The following is a 21665-nucleotide window of genomic DNA, read 5'->3' as shown; positions in this document are numbered from 1 at the left end:
TGTCGAGCGTTTTACACAACGAGGGTGTGCGTATGGCGTTTCTTGCTCGAAGCGCAGCTCTCTGCTGCCTGTAGACGAGGAAGTTGTGAACCGCGGAGGCTGATCCTCTCGAGGCTGTAGTTCGGTCAGATGTTGCCGTTCACCAATCGCGATTCGGGCAAACGCATGTGTTTTTTTTTAAGTTGATTTTGCGTCAGGCTTGCACTGGTGATTTCGTGCGTCGAATCGACGTCGGCGGCTGTATGGTTGTTTTCTCTGAGCACACGTGGGTAGTAACTCCACGTGTTTGTGAAAGGCGCCGTTGTGAGGGCGTTGTTGATTTGACGAGACTTAGCAGTGACGGGGTGCTCGAGCTTGAAACAAGCGCGGAACTGAGATTTGTCGAAGATGAGGTGGCTGATGCTGTAAAGGGTAAACGACAAGCTGTACTCGCATATTTCTCGAACGATACCGTCAGGGCAGGCTGCTGAGAATGGAGGGCGATTGCCCAGCCGTTTCTCTGAAGTCGCACGTAGTGAGCTGTCGTGACTATACCTGACGGTGAAGCGTCGCAACGATCGGGTAGAGACTGGCAGATGGCACATGCGCGACTGAACGGGAAGCGCGCGAGTCTCTCTTCGCACACGTGATTGTGTGTGTGTGTGTGTGTGTGTTTGTTTGTTTGAACGCAGCGACGAGACTGCCGAGGCCGAAGTGGAGTTCCTTCACAGCCGACGCAGACAGCAGTGTGGCCTCACAAACGCCCAAGATGAATGCGCGCTCCAATACCGCCCGCTGATGGTCAAGAACAGTCGCCCAGTGGTCGCCGTCGATCTGGACGCAGTGCTCTGTAGCTTGTGCGGTGGGTAGCTTGAGCACCACTGACTGATACAGAGTCCACGTTTCAGTGTGCGTGCAAGACGCGAGTAATCGATCCTTCTCCTTTCTTGGCCACTCCGCCGGGTGAACAATCTACATGTCTACCAGAAGATTCCCCATGCGAAAGGTTAGGCTCGTGATAACCTCCTTTGGCAGTTTCAGCGACGCCCCCACATCGTTCACGAAGGTTGCTTCTAATTCACTAAACTGCACTGCCAAAAGCGTACCCCACTCGCCGCTTTCCGGCTTCACGCGGTGATGCGTGGCGATGCGCTTGACTGGCCCCTCCCCCTTGTTCGCGGTGGAGTCAAGGTGCACGCCCCAGGTGCGAGGGAGCTCGAAGACGCTGAGGCGAGCGTCGATCTCTTTACGGTCAAGACTCGGCGCATGGACCAGCTCGACGTCAACGACCAGACTGCCTAGCAGGAATTCCATGGACTGCACAGCATTCGCCTACACGCCCACTGAAGCCTCAACGTCGCCCAAGAAAGCCTTTCGCAGCTGCTCTTCGCTCTCGCTCATGACCGCCCCCACTCACCTCCGCCAAAGCGCGGGCGATGGTGACTTATGACAGCGTCGGCGGCGCACGAGTTCAGAAGGGAGGCGGTGATGCCGGAAGTCGACATGGGGTCTGTCGTCTCGGCAGCGGCGGCAGGCGGCACCTCGCGCTTTTGCGCTGACGCCGGTGCCTCCGTCCCCATGCACAGATGCCGCATGCTAGGGAAAGACCCTTCGCCGAGCAGCCTATCTATGGTCTGCCGCGTGAGTGCCGGGTGGTGGTTGGGGTGGGGGGGAGGGGGAGAAACGGCGAACGTCGCCTTCAGGGATGCCGTAAAGGTGACGCCCTTCACGTGCGATTCCTGGACTGACAGCTGCTCTGCCACATCTGTAACGAGGGCGCCAAGCAGGGCGGCCAGTCGCTCTTCCATCGCGCGCGGCCAGGCGACGCCGGGAAAGCTGAGATGGTGATGAGCGACACGGCACCGTGGGTGCAGCCGCACTTCTTGTACAGCCGCCACGTGGTTGTGCAAGGGGACTTGGCCAGTTCCTTCCACAGTGTCTTCACGTCTGATGCGAGGATGTGTTGCAGCGCAAAGTTCCCTAGCAGACTGCGTGCGTTGAACTCGATTTGCTGCACCGCGTCGGGCTGCACCTTGAACCATTCGACGACGTCTTCCTGGAAGCAGCTGCGCAGTTGCTCCTCCTCCCCCTCCTCTTAAGAGCCACTCCGTCGTCGCCGCGAAAGAGCATTCTCGGAAAGGTGCTCCTGCGGGAGGGTGAGAGGCGTCCTGTCTTGCATGGAGAGCAGCTCCCATGTCTCGAAGAACACGAATGACGCCAACATGTCGTCAACCGCCTTTCGCGAGAGCGAGGCGAGGTGCGTGACGAGCAGCTCTGTCACGAGGCTGCCCTTCTCCAACTGCAACAGACGGCTATCGCCATCCTTAACGCCGACGGCGGCGCACACATCATGCACGACCGCACTGGCCAGGGCCGCCTCACCGTGAGCCTCCATCACGCTTGTCCAGGCGGACACCACCGAAGCGCAGGCGATGTCGAGTCGTCACTGCGCACTTGGCATCGTCGCTGTTGTGACTTTGTGCGGCATTCCCCATCAAAAGCACCTCGGTGAGACAGCTCTGCGATTGCGGGGTCGTTCTGGGGGACCAGACCCCGGTGACTATCTCATGCACGAGCCAGTTGCGCTGGTTGTCGCCATGCTCCAGCTCCCCATCGATGATAGCCGCAGATATGCTTGCTGCGTGCTTGACAATGAACTCCAGCTCAAGGGCGCCGGTGCACGAGGGCGGATTCACGGCATCTATGGAGAGGTGCAGCAGCGCAGCCACATCCTCGTGAAATGCCTCGCCGACCTTCTCTTGGGCAGCCTCCAACACGTGATCACACTCATCGCCGTCAAGGACGACGCGGTGGCGCGTCTCGGCGAAGATGGGTTCCATCCTGAGCTCCGTGCACTTTGACCACACATGTGGATATGCGTACCGGTCGAGCAACGGCTTCTGCTGCTGACGCTGGTCATCTGAGTAGGTGTGCGGAATACTATACTTGAGCGTTGCCCCACCTTTCACATACTCCAGCGTCACGTCAAGCACGCCGCAGACGCTGGCAGCGACTGCTTCTCCTTCATCAAAGCCGCCGTCTTTGAGGCGTTAGTGATGTCTCACTGACCGACTTGCGTGAGCTCAAGCATGTGCACCTCTAGCATTGGTACCCAGTTGTCGCCGTGGAAGTTGATCAAGAGCGGGGTGTTTGGTGTAGCTGCGGTGACTAAGTCTCTGCTGTCCATGTCGTCGCTAGCAAGGACCGATGATCCTGTGGCACCAACACTAGCCTAGAAAGCTTCGGTCCTCCCCTGCCTTTCCCCCTTGTAAGCAAAGTAAACTTTCCATACTCGTCGATAAGCGCTGGTGATGCGAATGCGACCGACATCCGACTCGGAGAGAATTTTGGCGTGGCGCACGGAGCAGGACACGCTGCAGGAGTTCTCGAAAAGATGTCGAAGACGTCGTCGCAGGAGATGCCGAGTGCCTCGGCGGCGTCTTTCTGGAAAGCCTCTGCGATAGCTTCCTTCTGCAGCAGCACCGTGTCAGGCCACTTGCCCCTTTAAAGCTGATCTTCTGCCGTGTAACCACAGACTCAGATGACTTTGGCACGAGCATCTTACGGCACGCGTACAAAGGCACACAAGAAAGTTGAGGAATCTGCGGGGCGTGGGGAGGGGGTGGATGATGATCAGAAAAAAAAAATGGTAAAAGGAAGCGGCAGCGACGAGAAGGTGTCGTCAGTGGATCGCTTCGTACATAATCTTGCGCAGGCGATGGCTCACCTTTGATGAGAAAGAGGTCCCAACAAAAAAAAAACATGTCCATCAGTTTAATCGCACATGCAACAAAAGAAAGGGAGGATGGACGTGCGAAACGAGAGAAGTTGGTAGGGAGGACACCATCACATACCGGCAAACGACGTCGCACTCGCAGAGTGGCCGTGACAGCGATGCGATAGCGCCGAGCGATGCGCACTTCAGGAAAAAAAACGGCATTTCCTTTCCTCTTTGCAGCGTGTGTCCATTCTCTGCCATACACTATGGCGTCCACTGCACTCTATCCTCCTCCCCCGGCTTGCCCCACAGGCCGCACCAGCGTGGTGAAAAGCATGCCGTTGACACACGCGTTAGGGCAATATCAGATCGGTGAGCTGAGCAGAGCCTCTGCCTCGAACTCTATCTGCCCATGCCTGCTTTGCAGATCGCCTCGCAGCCGCTCCAGCCATGCTGGGTTGCCACGTGGTGCGTCTCCCTCGTGGTGGCGCTCAGGCCCCCCAGCCACCAGCCGGGCCGTGTGAGACACGGTCGAGTGACACTGACACTCTGCGTAATCGCATGGATGGCACAAGCGTGTTCACTGTCGCGAGGTCGCTCCGATGCCACGCCATCCAGAACCCGAGCGCCGACATCAGTAGCGATACATCGCTCTGACCTCCCCCCTACGTGGTAGGTGATTGGCCGCGTCACCGCCAGAAGTGGCAGGGCATTGACAGGGATAGAAGGGCTGCTCGGCTTCCGCCCACCGTGCTGTGTGGTGGCCCCCTTGAGATACCGCGCGCTGAGGTGTCCCTCGTCATGAGGGATCCACGAGAGAAAGAGAAAAACGCGTGCATGCGACCACAAAGGAGTGTTGTGCATACGTTTTCTACGTTTCGTTTTAGCGTTATTTCGGTGGTGTACGCCTCTTGTGAATGTCTCAGCTGCCGATGATGATAACACAGACACAGACAGACAAACGGAGGAGAGCGGCAAACATCTATATCTAGAGAGAGAGTTTGAGTACACGCAGGCACATACACACTGAGACCCGCACGCCTCGCAGCTCACCAGCTCCGTGTGGCGCTGCGGAAGAAGCAAGGGATAAGGAAAGGAAGGGGGGTATGGGGAGCACAAATCATAAGTGTTTCAAGAATACCAGAGCATCACCTGCAACTGAGTTTGTGGAGATGATATCAAAAGCGATACGAGGCGGGTGACGGATGGTGGCGCTGATGGTGGCCGTGGTCACCTCAGCGTGTGAGCGTTATGATGACTGTGATTGTGCCTCTTTCGTCGCGGGGAAGGGAGGCATCGCTCGCGTGCAAGACGGCCGCAGAACACTGGGAGGCAGAGATAGAAAGCACAGGTAAAGAGGGAGGTGTTAGGGGGGTTCCCTTTGAATTATGGGGAGGGGTAAGCTGGCGGGGAGTGGGGGAGGGAGACGGAGGGAAAAAAGGGCCGCGGTGACGTGTAGGTGGGATGAGGGAGAGCGAGTGTGGCGAAAACGAACATAAGGGGAGCGTAGCGGACGCCACCGCAGGCACCGTGGCGTGTGTGGGAAGGGGTGTGGGGCTGCGGAGACGGAGCAGGTTGCGAACGTAAACAAATCGTTACGCTGGGGAGCAGATGGCGTAAAGCTCGCTTGTCGCGGACTCCTTACTCCACCATTCCGCCTTGCGGTGTGAGCATCTCTGACTTTCTGTCTTACTTTTTGCTAGCCATCTGTGGCTGTGTGACTGACATGTCCCGTGGTGGCGCGCTGGCGATCTCTGTCCGAGGGTGGATTCAGAGAAATGATGTGGAGGGGGACAGCTTTTCTTGTTCGTCCTGGTAGTCGCTCGACGGCGCTGTAGCGAGCAACGGGCCTCGAACATAAACACGAACGCGCGTGCCTGTCTCCCTCGCGCTCTACGCCTCACGCATGCGCTTACGGGGGGCCCCGATGCTGCGCAGCGGTGCGGTGTCCATGGCGCGCGTACGAGGCTGCCACTTTGATAAATTTGGAGAAACGATGCTCTCGAACGCCTCCTCAACCTCGAGGCCGTAGGCGTCCTTACCCCGATGTGGCATGTCTAGCACCCACGGCACATCACTAAAGTCCAGCGCCGCTTCTTCGACGGCCTGCTCACCCTCGTCAGGTGCGTGCCTGTGCGCTCGCAGAGCGGCAGTGCTTGCGTACGGGGTCGGGCAAAGGAGGTTGTATGGTATGTACAGACACACATCCTGAGTGTCAACGCCGAGCGGCGTCTCGTACAGCATCGCACGAGAATTGCGTGCGTTCGGAAGCTCGATCTTCGACTCGGCCACCACGCTGAACCACGATGATGCTGACGGGTAAATAGCAGAATGGGAGTCGTAGAGAACGCCCAGCTCGTACGAGCGCACGAGCTGTTGCCGCGAACCGCGCTGGTTCACCTTCCTGCTTAGGCTACCCCACGCCGCCTGGGAGAGATTTGCACTCGTCAGAAGAAACCAACGGACGCAGGAACGGTCTGGTGCAACGGCCGCGTACGACTTAATATGGGGCAGCGCAAACTGTCGGTCGGCTGCGCAGCTGCCCGCCAGTGATGCCGTCGTCTCCTCGCCTCCATCGATGTCCACTCCATCTACATCAACAGCATCCTCACGGCTGGCGTGGGCCGCTGCGACTTTGGGTGGCCGTGGGAATGCACGCTTTGCCGTGTGACCCTCCTCGCTGCTGCCCCAGCGATGCAAGCGCGCGTTCACAAACTCATGGCAGCACTGCACACGCAGAGGGAGTGACATGCCGCCTCGCCAGCCCTCCCAGCTGTTCCGCACTTCTTCCTCGGTGGGGTATACCACCTGCACGTCACGCACGCCTCGCGGTGCGTCACCGGACTCAATCACTGCCGCCGACTCCCCGCACATGGCTGCTTGCAGCGAGTTCAGAAACGCCGGATTGAGCGAGCCCTGGGAGCTGTACTGCCAGCTCAGGTCGACGGACGCCGGCGACGTGGCCATCGTCAGTGCCGAGCGCCGTAGCACCTCCGCCAGTCGACAAAGCCCGACACGGTAGCCAGGACAGACCTCACCGTGCGCGTACGTTCCGGGGACGGAGCTGACGAGCCACACGGCTGCAGCCGAGAAATCGATGTGAGATAGGAAATCCGTTTCGAAGATTCCGAGGGGGCCAGCCGCGGATGCCGCATCTGTCGGTGAAGCACATGCAGCGGCGAGACTCACGCCGCATTGCATCAAGTAGTGGCGCAGATGCGCGACGAATTCAGCGCCCTTTGTGAAGGTGTTACTGCCATTGTTGCTGTTACTGGTGCTGCTCGTTGCTGTTTCCACCATAGTCGCATCCGCGGAGTCGTCGTTTGAGCGCACCGTCGCCGTCTTCCATGGGAAGTCCTGTACGTAGATGCCTTGCGACTTCCGGCACCAGTCCTGCTCGACAAGGTTAGCGGTGAAGATAGAAACACGCAGGCCTCTGCCGTTGACGCAGAGCGCCATTTTGGTGTGGTGCGTCCCAAAGGCCACGGGCAACGGCGGCTCGAGAACAGCAAGGCGTTCGCGCGAAAGGGTGGTGTGTAACGCAGACGTGGCCCTCGCTTGCTCGCGCAAGGCAGCCATGAACGGGTTCACGCGGTCCATCAGCGGCGACGCTGCTGTGTATGGACACGAAGAATCGCCGGTGGTGCGCCGCAGCGTCGCCGTCCCTTTTTCGCCGCTGAGCAGCACCAGTTTCCCTGTCACAGCGGACAGCTCCGGCACTGTCGCCAGCAGCCATGGAAGGTCAGTCACGTAGCTGGAGAGCAGGATGTGCTGCCAGCACTCGCCAGGATCGGCGACGTCGCAGCGGAACAAGTCGCGGAGGCGAAGCAGGGAGCACGAGAGTGGTGCATGACGCTGTGGCACGGATGCGAAGGAGTCTATGTCGTTGACCCAAAACGGAAAGCCAGCCTCCGCGTGCCGTGCAGCGCCGCCGCCATTCATGAGTGCACGGCGAGGGATGTGGTGCGGTGGAAGGGAGGGGCCTGCAACACAGTTTGGATGAACACGTTGCAAACGACGTCTTCTACACCGGTGAAAAAGGGAGGGGGGAACAAGAACGTGTCGGCAAACAGATCCACGCAGACACACAGTGGCGCGATTTTTGTGTCACCGCAAGCCGTGCGCAGACAGAGGGAAAAAAGAGTGAGGGTGAGGCAGCATGGCATACAAAGGGGTAGCAGAGAGGGGCGGAGGAGCGGCGGTTGGGCACTCGCTGAAGCTGTTTGCACTGCCGCTGCAGCTACGAGGTAGAGGAAGGAGCGGTGGCGGCAATGGAGGGAACACGGACTGCGTCTGCGAGCCCTCCCCTCCGCTGAGGGTCGCGTGAAAGAGCCATGCACGCGAAACTGCCGACGGGCACATCATCAGCTCTATCATGACGGTCCTTTATACGTTTCTCTTTTTTTTTGCTGTCCTGCCTGTGCTACGTGGTGGACAAGTGCTTGAGAAGTGAAACGAAGCGCCGCCGCTGCATCCGTAAGGACCGGCCAACACACATCAAGCGGTTCCGACGAAAAGACTTCGCAGGGACGTCCGTCCAGCTAGGAGGGATGAGGGGCCCCAGCCAGTGACATGCCGCGCCGTCGTCGTATGTGATGCGGAGACCAGCTGCGGCGAAGCAGCAACGGAGTGGGCGGCGAGGTGTTGAACATGCACTGCCAAAGGCACATACAGGCGAGCACGTAGCACCACTGCACTGCCATTAACGCAAAAACACAGATACACGCACCTAGAATACTCCGCCACCACCACCACTCGTTGCACGCTAAGGAGCCGCGTCGGCGCGCGCCGACGCCGATATATCCGTGAGCTGCTGCAGCTGCAGCTGTGTCTTCGCGAACAAGTTTGCTTCCGTTACTTCTGCAGAGGGTCCACTCGCCGTGACACGGCCGTTCTCCACGACGACCATGTGCTGCGCCAAGCGCAGCGACGACATGCGGTGCGATATCATCCATGTAAAGAGGGGCAACCCTGTCCCACACTCCGAATCAGCTTCACCGCCTCCTCCCTGCAAGGCTTCCAGTGCAGCCAGAAGGTGGTTCTCGTTGGCGGCATCGAGGTTGCTCGTTGGCTCGTCAAGCACCAACCCGCCAACTGCCGCTGCTGCTGCCGCCGTGCCAACGTCGCTGTCGTGCAATGGCATGCCGTTTAGCAGCTCCACCCGAGAGCGCGCGAGCAAGACCGCGACAACGCTTGCCAATGCCAGCCGCTGAGCTTCACCACCGCTTAAGTGGCCAGCGGCATCTCGCAAAGTGCGCTGCTTCTCTTCCACGAAGGCGTCGCAGCCGCACACGCGCAGGGCCCGTTGTACGTCGCGCACCGTCACGTGCATCGCTGAGCCGCGCACGTTGGACAAGAAGCTTTGGCGCGGATGCACATGCGGTGTTTGCCGCAGCCAGCCGAGCCACTGGCGCACGTAGGCGGCGGCAAAAAGGGATAGCGGAATGCCGTCAAGGGCGATATAGCCGGGCTGCGCTCGCAGACGGTAACGGGGTGAGGTAACCGGGGCGGCAGAGGCCGTCGGCGAAGGCTGCGACGTGACTCTCTGCCCATCAGCCGCACTGAGGAGAGATGGAGAGTGGGGTGCCACGTTGTTGGATGGCGGCGGCAGTGCGCTTTCAACGAGGGCGAGACGCAGGACCTCGACAAGAACGTCCTCTGCATCAGCGGTGGCACCCACATGATTCAGGTCAACATAGGCGCCCAGCTGCTGGTCGGGAGGCGACCGCGCCGTTCCGCCCTCGTGAGCGAGCTCCACCACGGCGACCGGGTCGTAGAGGCGCCGCAGCAGCAGATTGAGCGAACTCTTTCCCGCCCCACTTGGGCCAACCACGGCCGTCATACCCACCGCGGGACACGCAAAGCATGCGTCAGCGATGGTGGGTCGCACACCACAGGTGTCGCTTACGCTCTCCTGCCCTGTGTCTTCTGTGTTGGGGGCCACAAAGAGTTGAGGGTAAGTGAAGTACACGTGGTGCCAGCTGACGGCGCCGCGGAGACGCAGTCCTCCGACAATGTTATCGTCTGCATTAAAGCAGAGCTCTGGTCGACTCGCAGTCAGCACCTGACGCCAGTGGCGGCGGCGCCGCTGAAGCGCGGAGAGGGGTGCCGCGGAGGAGCTCTTACCCTGCAACGAAGAGCGCAGCAGCGTTGCCGCATCCGACACGACGGCGTGGGGCAGGTTCTCACACAACTGCTGCAACGGAGCTACGCCGTCCTCGAGGCGTTGCGCTGTCACACCACTGCGCAGAAGATCGCGGTAGAATTGCACCGCGTGAGCTTGCCGGAGAAGAACAGGCAACGGAAGCGGACACACCACCCACATCCCGCCCACGAACTGCAAGCAGAGGAGCAGCACAGTCGCACAGGATGCAGTGAGCTGGAAAGCCTCGTGCAGTGCCGACGTGAGGGGGTTGAAGGAGCTGTTGAAGAGCGCCTGCACCCACCATTCCTCGGCCATCTGCCGCGACTCCTGCCGCATGCCCGCTGCGGTCCGGTAAGCAAACACCATCTCCAGCCCCAACTGCCGCAGAACAAAGCGGTACGGTAGAGAGAACAGGTCAAAGTAGTCCACATGCGCAGGGAGGTAGGAGAGCGCGCTCGGCTGCTGAAGCAGCGCCGTCTCCTCAGGGTCCAGAAGCGGGTGCAGCAGCGGCGACGCTGCGACAGCGCCGCCACACCGTTTCCTGCATGTATGCTCCATCTGGTAGACGCTGTAGTACAGCACGCAACGCACATCCTCCTGCATTGCGGCGATGACGTCTGCTGCCGTCGTGACGTGTCTCACCGACGAAACCGCGTACGGATACACGGCAACGGCGGCGTACACGGCCTTTAGTTGGCACACATGGGCGCAGAGGTTCGCCACGCTCCGTTTTGTGTCAGCCAGCAGGTGCTCGAACGTCCAAACATTCGAGCACGCGACGAGCGCCAAGTACGGATTCCGCAGCTGCCGTCGGCGTCGCTGCCGTGTGTCTGGTGGTGCTGTTGTGTCACTCTCCTCATCCACGAGAACCTCAAGCAGCAGCCGCAGGCCGACGGGGCTCCTGCTTGGCAGGCTCTCCTCCCGTCGCGATAGCAGCCGCGCGACATCGGATGGAGTCGAGTAGCCCACCGCAACAGACAAGGAAGAGAGCAGCGCCGGCGCATCCACCCAGGCCGTCACAGCCGCACCAACTAGTGGCCGCCACTCTCGCGTGACGGCCGCGCGAGCGATAAGTGCGACACACCGCAGTGACCGCTTCACTACAGCGTCGTGCAACGCGAGCATTCGCTCGCCACCACGCCGCCCCACTGCGAGGACATCATCGGCTGTGATGAAGGGGCGCGCTGGCAGCATGCCAACAGGGGACATTCGCCTACCGGGCGATGTTGCTAAGCCGGTAACTTCCACACTGTCTGCCTCACCAGATGCACAGCGGAGCCAGCGACAGTAGAAGGCTTCGTCGACGCACAGGAGCTCTTGCTCAACTCGTCGCGTAGCGGCGTCGGCGAGCAGCACCGACAACTGGTGGCCAGTGATGCCTGCGAAGCGTGTCAGCAGCGCCTCTGCTACGCCTGCTACCAGTGCCCATCCCATTTCAGCAGACATAGAGCGCAGCAGCGTGTCTACAGGCGACGCTGCTGCTGCGTCGGTGGTGGTGGTGGTGGGCTTTGGAGATGGCGAGGTGCGCTCTCCCTGCGCGCAGTAACCAGCAACCATCAGTTCCGTGACGTAGCGGACGTTGAGGCGAGGGCAGCACACCTGAAAGATGACGGTGACAGCCTGGGAGACAGCACGAAGAATCAGCACGCGGCGCACAAGTCTAGACGTGTCCTTATCCGGCACGGCACTGTCCGCTGAAGTAGATGCTGCTGATGCCGAGTACGTGCGCGTGCTTCTCAGACATCGCCACAAGAGCGCAAGAGAGCTGCGTGGAAGGCCACTCGAAGCGGCGTTGTCATAGCCGGCAGCGGTGCTCAGCTCCTGCATGCAGAAGCGGCGCGCGGCGGCGCGCTGCTGCTCGACACAGGTGCGCAGGATTGGGGCGGTGTAGCGTAGAAACCAGTATTGTACCTTGCTGGACATCTTTTCCGCTCGCGCACCAGTCACGAGTGTCGGCTCAGGTGGCGCGAGTTTCTGCTTCCGCCGCAACGAGCGCACGCAAAGCCGTTCCCACCGGGGCAGGATTGTGCTCAGCAGACGGTCGCTAAGCCACGTCTCGCACGCAACGTAGGGCAGCACGGCCTCCACTGGGAAGTAACTGAGCGGTAGGCAGAGAAACCGGGCACCGCCGGAGAGTGGTGCCAACCACGTAGGGCGGTGGTGCACTCGCCACGCCGCAGCCCACGTGCTGCGCTGCGTTCCTCGATCTCCCTGGACGGCCCCCTTGCGCTTGCGTGTCGCAGGGTGGCATGGAAAAAGGGCACGCTCGCGGAGGCACCGGTACAGCTGTGCCTCCTCTATCAAAGAGGCGCGGCGAAGTAGAACGTATTGGAGGATCGTCACAAACCGCTCCAGCCACCGTCGATCATCGGCGAGTCGCAGGACGCTGTCAGCCATGTAGGCGAGCTCGAGCGCTTCCTCCAGCACTATATCGTTTGAGAAGGCAAAGGACGGCACAATTCCGGAAAACGACGCCGGCGACGCTATCGGCGGCTGCAATGATGGCACGTCTGCCACCACCGCTGCCGTCCACCACGCGCCGACCCTTTTTGCCGCTCGCCATCCCATGTAGCGGGCGAGCACGGCAGCAGCCTGACCGTCAACATCTGCGCAACAGGCCTCCACCTCCGCCATGCAACTCGCCTCCCACCGCACAACGAACGCGCGAATCCTTACAAGGAGGAGCACTCGTCGGCGCAGGTAAACGCCATCCCCAAAGCACAGTGACTTGCTCAGTCGCAACCCTGTAACGACGACTGTGAGCACCACAACGCTGGCACTCAATGGAACTCCGTCGCGTAGCCGCGACGGCCACAGCAGCTCACGCAGGTAGGTAGTGCATATTGACGAGATAGGTGCAGCGACACTGAATAGCGCTTGCAAAGCAAGGTGCGGCGACAGCGATGCCAGCGGTTCACACGTCATGCGCAGCTGCCGCGAAGCGCGTGCGCCTAGTCAGTGCTTGCATAAGATTGTGCGCTCATGCAGTGTTCGTGTCACAGTCAGCGAGGAATGAAGCGAACGGAGTAGGTGATGAGGGAGAGGAGCAATGCCGTATGTGTATGTGTGTGTGGACGGGGGAGGAAAGGGGTGTAGACCGAGATAGGTGATCAGCGTGCGCCAGAGTGCACAGGAGAGCGTCGATTCGGCCTCGTGATGAGACCGACGGCGCCGGGAGAGCTTTACGCTGGGAAGGATCAGAAGAGCCCTCCTCATACCGAGTAGCTCGAGATCGTGCTACTTCCAGAGCGCCTTCACCACTGCTCCCCACTCGGTGAATCGACGAAGACGCGTCGAGTTCTCTCCACTGCATTCAGACACCCATTTCGGGGGCCGGAGATCGCTCATGCGTGTACCGGCATCCCCTTGTGTTGTACCCTAGGATAACGGAGTTCGTTCTCCACACGCACGCGCGCTCGTCCATCCTTACCGACCCGGTAACGATCAAGCGATCACAACAGACTCTACGCACGACCCACCAAGACACAAGCGCACACGTGAAAAAAAAAAGAGTGAAGCGCAGCGAAGCGCAAGTGAATGCTTGGCCAGCACAAAACAATGGCAAATGCGAGCTAATAGAGATGCACTGACAAGGTCGACGAGCTCCGACGCAGTCACATCATCACGGGCCCTCGTACACATCCACAACAACAAAAAACAAACACACACACGACAGGAAAACGGCAATCACCAACGCCCCCGCCCCCCCCCCGTGGGCATCACGGCACTGTCATGTGTGCCTCGGCACAGTGATGGCGAGTAGATGGGGCACCGCGTGCCCTGAAGATCGGGTTGCCCTGGAAGAGGCCGTGTCGGGATCGCCAGAGATGGACCTTCTACTCATTGTAAAATCACTCATTTGCTGCTCGCGGCCTGCGCCGACAGCTGCATCAGAACCCGCCACCGTCGTGGCGGTCTCGCGAGGGATGGAAAAGTGCCGCGCCAAGGCGGAAGGCCGCGGCACCGGCACCTCATCATCAGAGACGGAGGGGGAGGAAGGCTTGTTGCTGGCCCACTCGCGCGGCGACTCCTTTCTGGACAGCCGGCTGGAGGACTGCGCCGGCAGCAGTGGAAGGTCTGTCTTGACTGCATGCGATTTCACTATGGGAAAGGAGGATGCACTGCTATGCTGTGAGTTACGCCGGCTTTTGTCGACATTTTCATTCCGCTTTCCTGTAGTCAGCCCAGCGGCGGCGGTCGCTACCGTCGACACCGTGGTCGATGGTTTCTGCATCGGCTCGGAGGGTACCTCGCGGTCTGAGACAGCCTGCGCAGTGCGCAGCAATGGCGGCATAACGACTTGCGTGGCCGTACCCCTCGACTTGAGGTGGTGCACCGGAGGAACGCTGCCCTCTGCTGAGTGCAGAGGCGACAGATATTTTGCCTGAGCACATGAGATGTAGAGGCTCGTCTGAGGCGGGTGCCGTGGCCGTGAGCTCCCTTTCTTAGACGAATCTCGGTCGGGCAGGCGCACCTCCAGCGAGCTGAGCACGTTCGGGGGGACAAGATGTGAGCAGGGGGGCCGCGATCGGGGAACGAAGGTGGTACTGGATTGCGGCAGCACGATGGCGTCGCCCGCCTCCGCAACGAGGGCCATGGCCGCTTTACGGTGCTTCGTCGACGACGTTGACGCTTTACCGCCAGAAAAGCAGCGTTTCCGCGGCGCCTCGTCGAAGATGGCGCTCAGCTTCCCCAGAGTTGTGGACGGCGGCGCTGGGGGCGATGGAGATGACGATGCCGTCGCCGTGGGAGCGAACGTCGGCAACTGCTGCTGTGCAAAGTTGGCGGACGCCGAAGGAGTGAGCGGATCGGTGAGAGGGTGCTCGTCATCTTCGTTCGCGCGCCGCGGAGCGTGTAAGGACGACATGCTCGGTGCTCCTCGCACCGGCGTCACAGGCGAAGGTAGCGCAGGCACGGCTTCGTCGGCGGAGCTGGTGAGCGTCTCTGTCCTTGTTGCGCTTGTGGCCGAGGTCAGCTGATTCTGCATGTCACCGACCCTCTGTGCCATGCGAAGCGAGGCCGGCGGCAGCGGTGACTCCCCGGTAGCCAAGTCGTTCACCTCCGCCTCGCCGCTGCTGGAGGTCCTTTCACCGCCGAAGCACTGCAGCGCCAACGGCGATGGCGCATGAGGCACCAGAGCACACGTCGGTTGTGGGGTGCCGTGATTGAGCAGGTTTGCGACGCCGCCGCCTTCGGTGTGCGGCTGCTCCATGCCGTTTATGTTGAACATCACCCTCTTCTCTCGCTTCTTCGCCTTCTTCGCGACGACGCTCTCAAGAACCAGTGCAGCTCTCCCCTCATCCCCTAGAGGGGATGACTGCGAGAGAATAAGTGCGCCGAATTCATGCCCGGGCGTGACGCAGTCGGCGGCGGCGTCGTCGATGTGGAGAGCCTGCGTCGCCTGCAGAGTCGAAGCGCTTCTTGCCACCGACGTTGGTGGCGAGTTGCCTCCCGCTGGCGCACCGCTCTCGGCACAGTTGCGATGCTGCCGCACCACTTTTGAGTAGAAGTGCTTGAGCTGCTCTGCCTGGCGTGCGCGCATCTCGGGGTCCTCGGCGGCCTCCTCTTCCTCCACGGCGTTGTTCCCGAGCACCATCGCGCGCAGCCCCGTTATTGGCGCGCGTACAAGGTCGAATCCGTCTGTAATCGACAGAGACGTCGTCATGCCTGCCTCGCCGTCGCCGGTCAAGGGGTCCACGGAAGCCATGCCGAGCACTATTCCGTCCATTAGGCTGGCAGCTTCCCCAGCCGCGTCGCCGTCGCTGCGACGGTGATTATGGTTGTGTAGGTGGTGATTCGCGTGCGTATGTCGGCTCTGTCGACGGCAATGAGAAATGAGCGCCACCTGGTCCGAGCGGAAAAGGTGAGGCCCACTGACATTCATCAGTGTGGGTGCCGCGACGTCTGCGGACACCTGCGGGGACTCGCTGGGGCTGCTCATGGAGTCGTGGTGGCTGCCGCCGTGGACGACAGACGCGTTCATCCCGTTGCGCCGCTGTCTCGACTTGAAGAAGAACTGCGAGTTCATGGAGGAATCTATGCGCTGCGGCTGCCCGCTGTTCTGGAAAGCTGTCCCAGCCCCGTCGACGCTGAAGCTGTCGGCGGAGCTGTTGCGCACCATGTCTTCCTGTGCCATGGCGCGAGTTCTGTCGACGGAGATGTTGCTGCTCTTACACATTTCCCCTCCGTGCGGCGGCAGCCTGCGGATATCCTCAAGCCGCGAACTTTGGGAGAGTGTGGGATACCGCCCACCAACCTTCTCGCGCGATCCGTTCGAGCAGTTGTAGCGACGACCGGATACCCCGCCGGCTGGAAGCCGCCTTGTCAGCACCGCAGGCGGAAGTGGCGACCCTTTGCTGAACGTGTGCTCAGGCCGCCGCATCTCCATCGGCTTGTAAAGCTCGAACACAACCCCGGCACCGTAGCCGTCGTCTATCTTGTCGTCCTCGATGTTCCTGTACTCGAGATCGTCGCTGTCGTCGTCCTCCACGAGGGTGAGGTTCACGGCGTCGCTGCCAACCTTCATCTGGGAAGCGCCGCTGCTGCAGCTTTTCTGTTCGCTGGCGCTGAGCACGCCAGACACCATCCTCACGGCTGCCTGGTCAGGCGAATGAAAGACAACGGCGCTTTCGAAGCTGTCGGAGGTGCTCACTGCCATGTACCTTCGCATCGGCACGAGGCCCCTCGTGGCGGTGCTGGCTTCCGTGAAGGCGTGCCTTGCGTTCGGTGAAGTCTTCGTGTACCCTAGTCGACGAGAATCATCCAATCTGGTTGGGATGTCGGTACGTTTCTCAGCCGACCTTGTTGGTGTCGTCGGTGGTTCTTCGGGCTGTAGCATCGGAGTGTGGAAGTGGCCGTTCATCTCATTCTCCTCTTGGCGCTGCGTGGCTTCGATAGGCTCGGCAGCATGTTTCGACCTCCGCAGCCGCGGCGAGGGCATCTCCTGATACGTCGGCATGACTTGGTGAATGAATCAATGAGGAAAAAGGCAGCGGAAGGGGCACTAGCAGGCGACCAAAAACGAAATAATCGAAAAAAAACAGAGACTAGCCAGCGCTGAGCCGAAAACAACAACAAAACGAAATCTCTTTTTGTCGGTGCTTCTCTGAGACGTGGGTACTGACTGACCCTTCGTTTTCCTTCTTTTTTTAGTAGCAGTCACTGCTGCGGATGGAAGAGTGGGGGCCTGATGTGTGCTTGTCTCACAATCGAGTATCTGGGTCACTCTCCGCGTGCGTGCGTGTGAGAGGGGGGAGCAAGCGCCGAGACTTTCGTGCTGTCTGGTTCGCTTCCTCTTTCGATGACTGCGCGGATGTGAACGTGGAAGCAACACTGCCACAACGGCTGACCACTACTTTTCCTCCGGGCTGTTGCACGACCACTTTGATATTCTCAGCGTCGTTCTCGCCTTCGACTATGCGCGCTACGCCGCCAGAGAGGAAGACGAGCGAATCACACGCGCACGCGCCCGCTCTCTGGGATTTGGAAAACAGACAAGAAAAAGGGCGTCACTCACGTACTTTAATTCCTTTCCCAACGCTGCAGGGGTCAATGACAGGCAGGCGTACCGAACGCGCTGCGCTTCTTGTAGGTGTGTGTGGGTGTCTAAGGTACACGGCGACGGCAGGAGCGGGATAGACGGAACGTGACAAGAGGAAGGCCGAATAGAATCTTGTACAGGGGAATACGATGGCGAGAACAAGACAAGTGTCGACACGAATCGGTGGTGCAAAAGCAGCTGAGAGTCGGAAGGAAACAAATACGCAAAACTAAACGACATATGAAAAGAGAATGCCGCAACAACCTGATGGCAAGTCCACCAACACAGACACACACACACACACACTTGTTGAGGGTGGAGAAGTGGGGGGCCGCGGAGGTATGTGGATGGTGGCGCGCCACGTGAAAATGAGTGAGGAGAAGTAAATGAGAATAGGAGAGGTGAGTAAGGAAAAGATGTAAGAAAGGACTAAAGCACGGGTATCCTGCGCGTACACAAGAATGCTATTGGCAACGCTGCAGGTAGACACCGCTGACACCCACTCGCACGCACACGCAGAGCAATTTAAGGAAAATAAGAAATAGAATGCAAAGTCGAATGGACAGAGAGTCACCCACTGTGAACGACACACAAAGAAGCAACGCTGCGAGCGCACCGCGTCTGCAGATGAGCAGGCGTCTCGCCTCTTGTCTTTTGGTCTGTTGGTCGGCTTCTTTTTTCTCCCCCTTTGCTTACGTCTAACCGGATGATGTAAACCAAACGCATAACATATAAACACACCGAGGGACAGCGAGCTCGCAGTCGTTGAACCACCAACACAGCTTTAGCAGCAGCACCAAGGATATTCACCTACCCCTCCCCCACCTAAAAAAAAAAAAAGAAAGCAAGAGGAATAGAAAACAAAAATATGAGTGCACGCAAGAGGAGGAGATACACACCAAGTGAATGAGCGACGTCTGGCCAGCAGACGCACCCGCACACTCTCACAACCACAACAGGAAACACACAGACGAGATGGGAAGAAGAAAAGAAACTAGAGATGAAAAATGAGGGCACACAAAGCCCGGGAAAGGCGTGCACGTGCTACCAATCCGCCTTTCCCACCGCCACTTATCCCTCACGTCTGCAATACACGCAGACGGCACCGGCGATTATCCAATGCGAAAGGAATGCCTTAAACAAGCCACAGACAGGTGTGGGTTGGGGGAGGGGTGCAGCAGATCGAGCAGAGAGAAAAGCGGGGGGAGGGGGGGAAGCCGACAGGCGATGCTGACAACCTCCACCGAAGAGAGACAACGTCAGCATGCACCACGAGAGAGGGCGGCGGTAGTAAGATAAAGCCCCACGACCAGCACCGTCACAGCGTTTCTCTTTCCTTGTCCTCCAACTCGATGTAAGCGCTACCTCTTCCCCTTTCAGCAGCCACTGGTATCCGCACGGTGGGCAACGCTAACCACGACGACGGAAACAGCGCAATGACGAGCTTCTCCAAGCTCAAGTTTTCTTGCGATCACTGTGCGGTGAATGCTGCGGCTTGTTTTTCCCCGTCCTCCTTCCCTTCGGCGGTGCTCAGCAGACTTGTCGTCAGTACTCGGAAACGCTCTCGCTAGCCAACACTCAAGGATAGAGGAGGGAGATGGACGGGGCGACAACAGTGAGCTGAATGGCAATGGAAGGAAAGGAAAAGGAAGGGAGGGGATCGGGGGAGGGAGCGTGTCCGTGTTGAGGAGCAGGTTTCACAGCCACAAACAACGCCGCAGGTGTAAGGAGCAGAAAAGGAAGGAAACACAAAACAAATCAAAGGTGATCGAGGACGTTGAAGCAGCGGCACGTGTGCCACACACACACACGTAAGGGCAAACAACAGAGCGCTCGCCTTCAATGACGACGGACGCACAAAGTCAAAGAAAAAAAAAAGATGCGCAGCAGCAGAAAGATGAAGTCGACGGAGAGCCGCCAACACGTCCACCCAACGCGAGCTGTCTCTGCCTCTGGTTGGAGGAGTCTTGTGAGCAGTGGCCTGTGCGTTTGTGCTTGTGTGTGCGTCTTTCCCTTGCTCTGGTTCTGGCAAGCAAGCAGAGAGAAGGCACGAGAGCACAACACGAGAAACACTTTGCACAAATGGCGCGGCAGCGAGTGTGCTGCGGCAACGCGCAGAATCGTTGGAGGGGGAGCGTGGGGGGGGGGGAGTGAGAGAAGCACAATCTACGGTGCGCGACCTATGCGCGTATCTGTGTGTTTTTGTGTGTAGCTCCGTGTGTCGAGCGTGAAGCGATGGACATATAGTCCCGCCCGCGGATGATATGAGCGCTACGCCCTTGTTTCGTTTCTCTCGTCCTGAGCGTGCTCTCCCGTTAGTGGTGCTGCAGCTGCTGAAAACGGTGTCACTGATGTGCGTGCGCTGTGGTGGCACGGTGCGCCTCTCTGGGTTCAGACGCATATAGACGCACGAGAGACAGCGCCAAAGACGGACACAAACGAGTCCAAAAGAAGGCGCGCCCCATAATGACGTGAGTCGCGCAGGTGAGAGAAAGAAGGCGGAAGAGAGAGAGTCCAACATGGCCGTTGGCCGAGTGGAGGAGGGGAAGACACAAATCAGATGAGAAGACGAAAGGTTCAAGTGTCAGCGAACTGCACTGTCGAACCCCCTTTCCGAGCCTCGCATGCGCACGCAGTTGGCCAAGCATGCTCCTGGATGGCAAGCGTTTTCTGTGCCATTGCCTGCACACATGTGCGTGCGGAGAAGCCGGAAGGGGGGAAGCTGTGAAAGTACAGCATTTTCATCACCGTTGAGTCGCACGTCCGTCAGTATGAGAAGACAGGCGAAGTTTGAGGAAACCAGTCCCACGGTAGCGTCTGTGGCGCTGTCCCTCACACCATGGCTGATGCTCGTTCGCTCGAGATTCCTTCTCGGCGCGATATGGGCGTGCGCGCCCCCGCTACAACATCACAGCTGGTCTGGTATTTGAGTAGAAAAGCGCAGGGACGAGCAGCGAAAACAGAATGGATACAGTGAGGTAGAGAGTGAAGTGGAGACTGGACCCAGCGAAAAAAGCACCACAGATGCACAGGAGTAGGCGTAACGCCAAAGCCACACATGGCAACGAGGAAGCAACAGAAGAAAGCACTCGGAGTAGAAAACGGCGAGGGGAGATATTGGTGGTCGTGGTAGTAGTGGCTGTCACCATGGTGTTCGCATCTCACAAATACGGATAACAAACGATCACAAAAACTTTACACATGTCGCCTATTCGAGCTAGTCTCACATGCTCACCGAACAGCCTTTCGGAGGCGAAAAAAAAATATGAAGGGACGCTCCTCAAGCACACACACACACAGGCACACAGGACGCGCATCCATCAACACGGACAGGCCCACCCGAGAGAGAGGATAGGCAACCGACAAGACCACGAAAAGGAACAAAATGGGAACACACACTAAACACAGCGAATGGCATGTTAAACGGCACATGAGACAACGCAAAAGTGGCATGCGCGACAAGGCCAGCAACCAGCGCCGCTCAAAGTCACGAAACAGCAGCAGCAGGGAGACCCCAACGCTCCTCGTAGGCGGGCATCCACGAAACCATCAACAGCCAAGCGTACAGCTGTTGTGTGACACAACATAAGACAAGCATTCCAAAGGGCGCAGAGAAAAACACTCGGACAGAGCCCAGGCGGTGCAACCGACAGGAGCACCGGCCATTTCCGAAAACGCGTGATGCACCAAAAGGGAAGTCGGCAAAAGAGAGACAGAATCGCGCACTCATGCACAAGGACGGACAGAACGAGAAGAATCCACTCCGAAGAGGCAGGAACACAACGATGTGGTGTCATCTCACCCCGGCAAAATGCACGTCCAACACCGACACAACAGATAGCGACAAGAGCAGCGCACAACAGCAAGAGGCCAGTCAACAATGCACAAGCAGAGACACACAAGCGTAAAGAGCAAAATAAGCGCACGTCGACGTGATGAGTGCCTGCAGGTTGGCTTTTCCTTTCCGCCGTGTGTCGGCCCAACACGAACATGTCGACAAGCATCGGCATGCAGCCACCGCTCACCTAACTCTGTCGCACTCGGGCTAAATGCTCGTCGCCTGGGACGTGGCTCTCCCGCTCGTCGAATCGCGCCATGCGTCCAGCACGCTCGCCCTGCCCTTCATCGCCTACTCTTCCTGTGCCCGCTGCGCGATCGGCGCCTGTCGTGCACGTGGTGGGTGGGCGGTCCAGGTGCGTGCCGCACGAACGCAAGGAGAAGCCTCGAAAGCCTCAGGGGTCAGGGTCCTTCTGAGGCACGGCAGACAATGCCTGAATGCCGTG

At 59.2% G+C, this 21665-nt stretch overlaps 3 protein-coding genes across 3 annotated transcripts; all 3 read right to left on the bottom strand.

Moving 5' to 3' along the window:
* Positions 1-5590: 5590 nt before the first annotated feature.
* On the bottom strand, positions 5591-7639 carry LDBPK_333210 (tyrosyl-DNA phosphodiesterase-like protein; the record flags this gene model as incomplete). The annotated part of the gene is made up of 1 exon (XM_003864097.1): positions 5591-7639. The coding sequence occupies one exon, from the start codon at positions 7637-7639 to the stop codon at positions 5591-5593; it is 2049 nt and encodes a 682-aa protein (XP_003864145.1).
* Positions 7640-8462: 823 nt separating this feature from the next.
* LDBPK_333200 (ABC transporter family-like protein) lies at positions 8463-12476 on the bottom strand (the record flags this gene model as incomplete). The annotated part of the gene is made up of 1 exon (XM_003864096.1): positions 8463-12476. The coding sequence occupies one exon, from the start codon at positions 12474-12476 to the stop codon at positions 8463-8465; it is 4014 nt and encodes a 1337-aa protein (XP_003864144.1).
* A 1096-nt stretch (positions 12477-13572) lies between these two features.
* Positions 13573-16800, bottom strand: LDBPK_333190 (hypothetical protein, unknown function; the record flags this gene model as incomplete). Its single annotated transcript, XM_003864095.1, has 1 exon — positions 13573-16800. One exon carries the CDS (start codon positions 16798-16800, stop codon positions 13573-13575), a length of 3228 nt encoding a protein of 1075 aa, XP_003864143.1.
* Between the last annotated feature and the right edge of the window lie 4865 nt (positions 16801-21665).

The sequence above is a fragment of the Leishmania donovani genome, chromosome 33 (genome assembly GCF_000227135.1).
Source record: "Leishmania donovani BPK282A1 complete genome, chromosome 33".
Taxonomy (NCBI): Eukaryota; Euglenozoa; class Kinetoplastea; order Trypanosomatida; family Trypanosomatidae; genus Leishmania; species Leishmania donovani.
This window is presented reverse-complemented; position numbering and strand designations above follow the sequence as displayed.